This window comes from Carlito syrichta, unplaced genomic scaffold, assembly GCF_000164805.1.
Source record: "Carlito syrichta isolate Samal-C Ts95f unplaced genomic scaffold, Tarsius_syrichta-2.0.1 Scaffold311873, whole genome shotgun sequence".
Lineage (NCBI taxonomy): Eukaryota > Metazoa > Chordata > Mammalia > Primates > Tarsiidae > Carlito > Carlito syrichta.
This window is the reverse complement of record NW_007255969.1, coordinates 414,764-417,432: the sequence shown is the minus strand read 5'-3', so window position 1 is coordinate 417,432 and position 2,669 is coordinate 414,764. Positions and strand designations below refer to the sequence as shown.

Genomic DNA, 2,669 nt, shown 5'->3' with positions numbered 1-2,669 from the left:
GAGTGATTGTTATAGACTGGGTGCAGTGGCTCATGCCTGTAATCCCAGCACTTTGGGAGGCAGAGACGAGAGGATTGCCTGAGTCCAGGAGTCCGTGACCAGCCTGAGCAATAAGGTAAGACCTCCTCTTTACAATCAATCAAAAAATGAGCCGGGTGTGGTGGCACATGCCTTTGGTTCCAGCTACTTGGAAGGCTGAAGTGGAAGGATTACCTGAACCCAGCAGATCCAGGCTGCGGTGGCCATGAGCAGGCCACCGCACTCCAGCCTTGGTGAAAGAGTTAGACTCCGACTCAAAAAAAAAAGAAATAGTGATTGTTATAAAGTGTTTTCTCTAAGTTTATTTCATGAACTGAATTTAACTGAATGTATAAAATGAATGAACCTCTCTCCATAAGTTAATCTCTCTCTTCATAGACCTCTCTCTCTCTCTCTCAACACAGACATATATACACCAGGAAGGAGGAAAGGGGAACGAGTGGCCCAGCTCTTGTGACAGTTCTGAGATCAGGAGGGCTGTCTGTCTTACCATTGATGTTCTGTGCCCAGTGGCTGAAGGCAGAGACGAGGGGCTGTTTTCCCGGTGTGGAAAATCCAGGCAGGAGCTGTTGGGAGATCCGGAGCTTCCTGAGTCACTGTGCAGCTGTCCCTTTTCAGACAGCAATCTGGACAGAAAGCTGGCCTTGCGACTGCCTGGGCGAGATCTGTCTATCCAGACCCCACTCTCTCTCACGCTGCCTTCGCTGTCTCTGCAGTGACTGTGAAGATCTGAGGGGGGTTCCCCTGAGGGCTCCAGGTCCTGGGACTGTCCCCAGGTTCCGATTACACAGGATGGACAGTTTCCAGGGGCCGTTGCTGCACCTAGCCAGGACTGGGACACTGCGTTCTGTAGGCCAAAAGAGGGATGGTCTGGTTGCTGTCCCTGGTGCTGAACCCTGGCACCTCCATTCGAAGGGCACGGGCTGTGTACATGGAGCTGTCCGCTGTTCAGCTCTTTCTCAGCCCAGTCTTTTTTGCTACAGGAAGGGTCCACCTCGAGTTGCCTGGGTTGTGGGATTTGCCACGTGGTTTTAGACTTTGGCACACTAACTCGAATCACTTGCTGTTGATTGTTTGCTTGAAGGAGCGAGATTCTTTCGGGCAGAGAAGAGCAAATCATGCATTGCTGGGCCACTGAATATTTCCTCAGGTGGAATGGAGGGCCCGTCTCTTCCTCAATGCCCTCACTGCTGGATTTTTCGTAAAGTGTCTTCATGATTTTCCTGATGCCCAGATGGAATATTTCCAGCATATTGAGTACCAAGGAGATGGCTGCAATGCTGTGCATAAAAAGCATGAAAATGGTCTTCTCGGTGGGCCTGGATACAAAGCAATCCACTGCATTGGGGCAAGGCGGCTGAGTGCATTTGTAGAGGGGGTGCATTTGAAACCCATAGAGGATATACTGGCCTATCATGAACCCTACTTCCAGCACCGATCTGGTCAAGATGTGTAAGACGTACGTACGCAGCAGACATCCCTTCAGAGGAACTTTGTGGATTCTCTTCTGCTCCTCTAACCTCCGCAGCTCCCTGTCTAGCCTCTGCTGCTCCTCCAAGTCAAGCTCTGGGTTCTCCATCTGGGCTCTAAGCTGTGACTTTTTCCTCTGCCTCTCCTTCTCGAAGGCCCTGAGTCTATAAAGCGCATGGCCCATGTACACCAGAGAAGGAGAAGACACGAAGATGATCTGCAAAACCCAGAACCTGATCAAAGAAATCGGGAAGGCATCATCGTAACAGATGTTGCTGCAACCTGGCTGCCGGGTGTTGCAGGCAAACGCCGACTGCTCGTCGTCCCAGACGTCCTCAGCGGCCACACGAAGTACCAGCATTCGGAAGATGAACAGGATGGTCAGCCAGATTTTCCCCACTATCGTTGAGTGGGAGTGAACTTCCTCTAGGATGCCACCCAATAAGTTCCAATCCCCCATGGTTAGAGACCACTGTCTGAAATATACAGAAAACACTGAGGTTAGCAGCACCCTCGGTTCGAATACAGAATGATACAGGCTCATAAATGCAGCAGGTCCCTTTGTTATTTTAGCAATATCATGAAGGATTTTCCAGGCCTGATATGTATGTCCCATGCTTGACACTGGATGTTTCCAAAGACATTCGTTTCTGGAAAAACACGGAAGACCCTCCACAGTCTGACGCAATTTGCTCCCTGCACTCTACTCTCCCACACATAGCTGCCTGTCGTCCCAGAGCGCTAATTGGCCTCCACCGGTGTACAATGCATTTTCATTCCATTTTCCTCATTTTTCTATCGGTATGAATGCTCCATTTGCCATACACCTGACATCATCTTAAATGAGTCTCAACTCTTCAGAACTTTCCCCTAACCATCTCAAGTTGGAGTTATTTTTCCCTTTCCTGTTTAATACCACTCATTGGGCACTGTGCCTAAGTTTTATGATGGTTGTGACTCCTCTTCCCATTCCTAGAAAGGTACACTCCTTGCAGATGGAGATACTTTCTATAGCATTTTGTTCTTTGTGCACAGAAGGCATCAATATATAATAGCGGATTGAATTGTGTTTTCATTGGTTCCTTGACCCTATCACCAAAATAACCATCAACAGGAAAAACAAAGTGGATCTTCGTTACATATTACCCATGGCTTTCATT

General features: G+C 48.8%; 1 protein-coding gene across 1 annotated transcript; it reads right to left on the bottom strand.

The window, feature by feature from the left end:
• Positions 1-358: 358 nt before the first annotated feature.
• Positions 359-1,969, bottom strand: GJA10 (gap junction protein alpha 10). Its single transcript, XM_021718161.1, has one exon. It carries the CDS (start codon positions 1,967-1,969, stop codon positions 359-361), a length of 1,611 nt encoding a protein of 536 aa, XP_021573836.1.
• Positions 1,970-2,669: the final 700 nt, after the last annotated feature.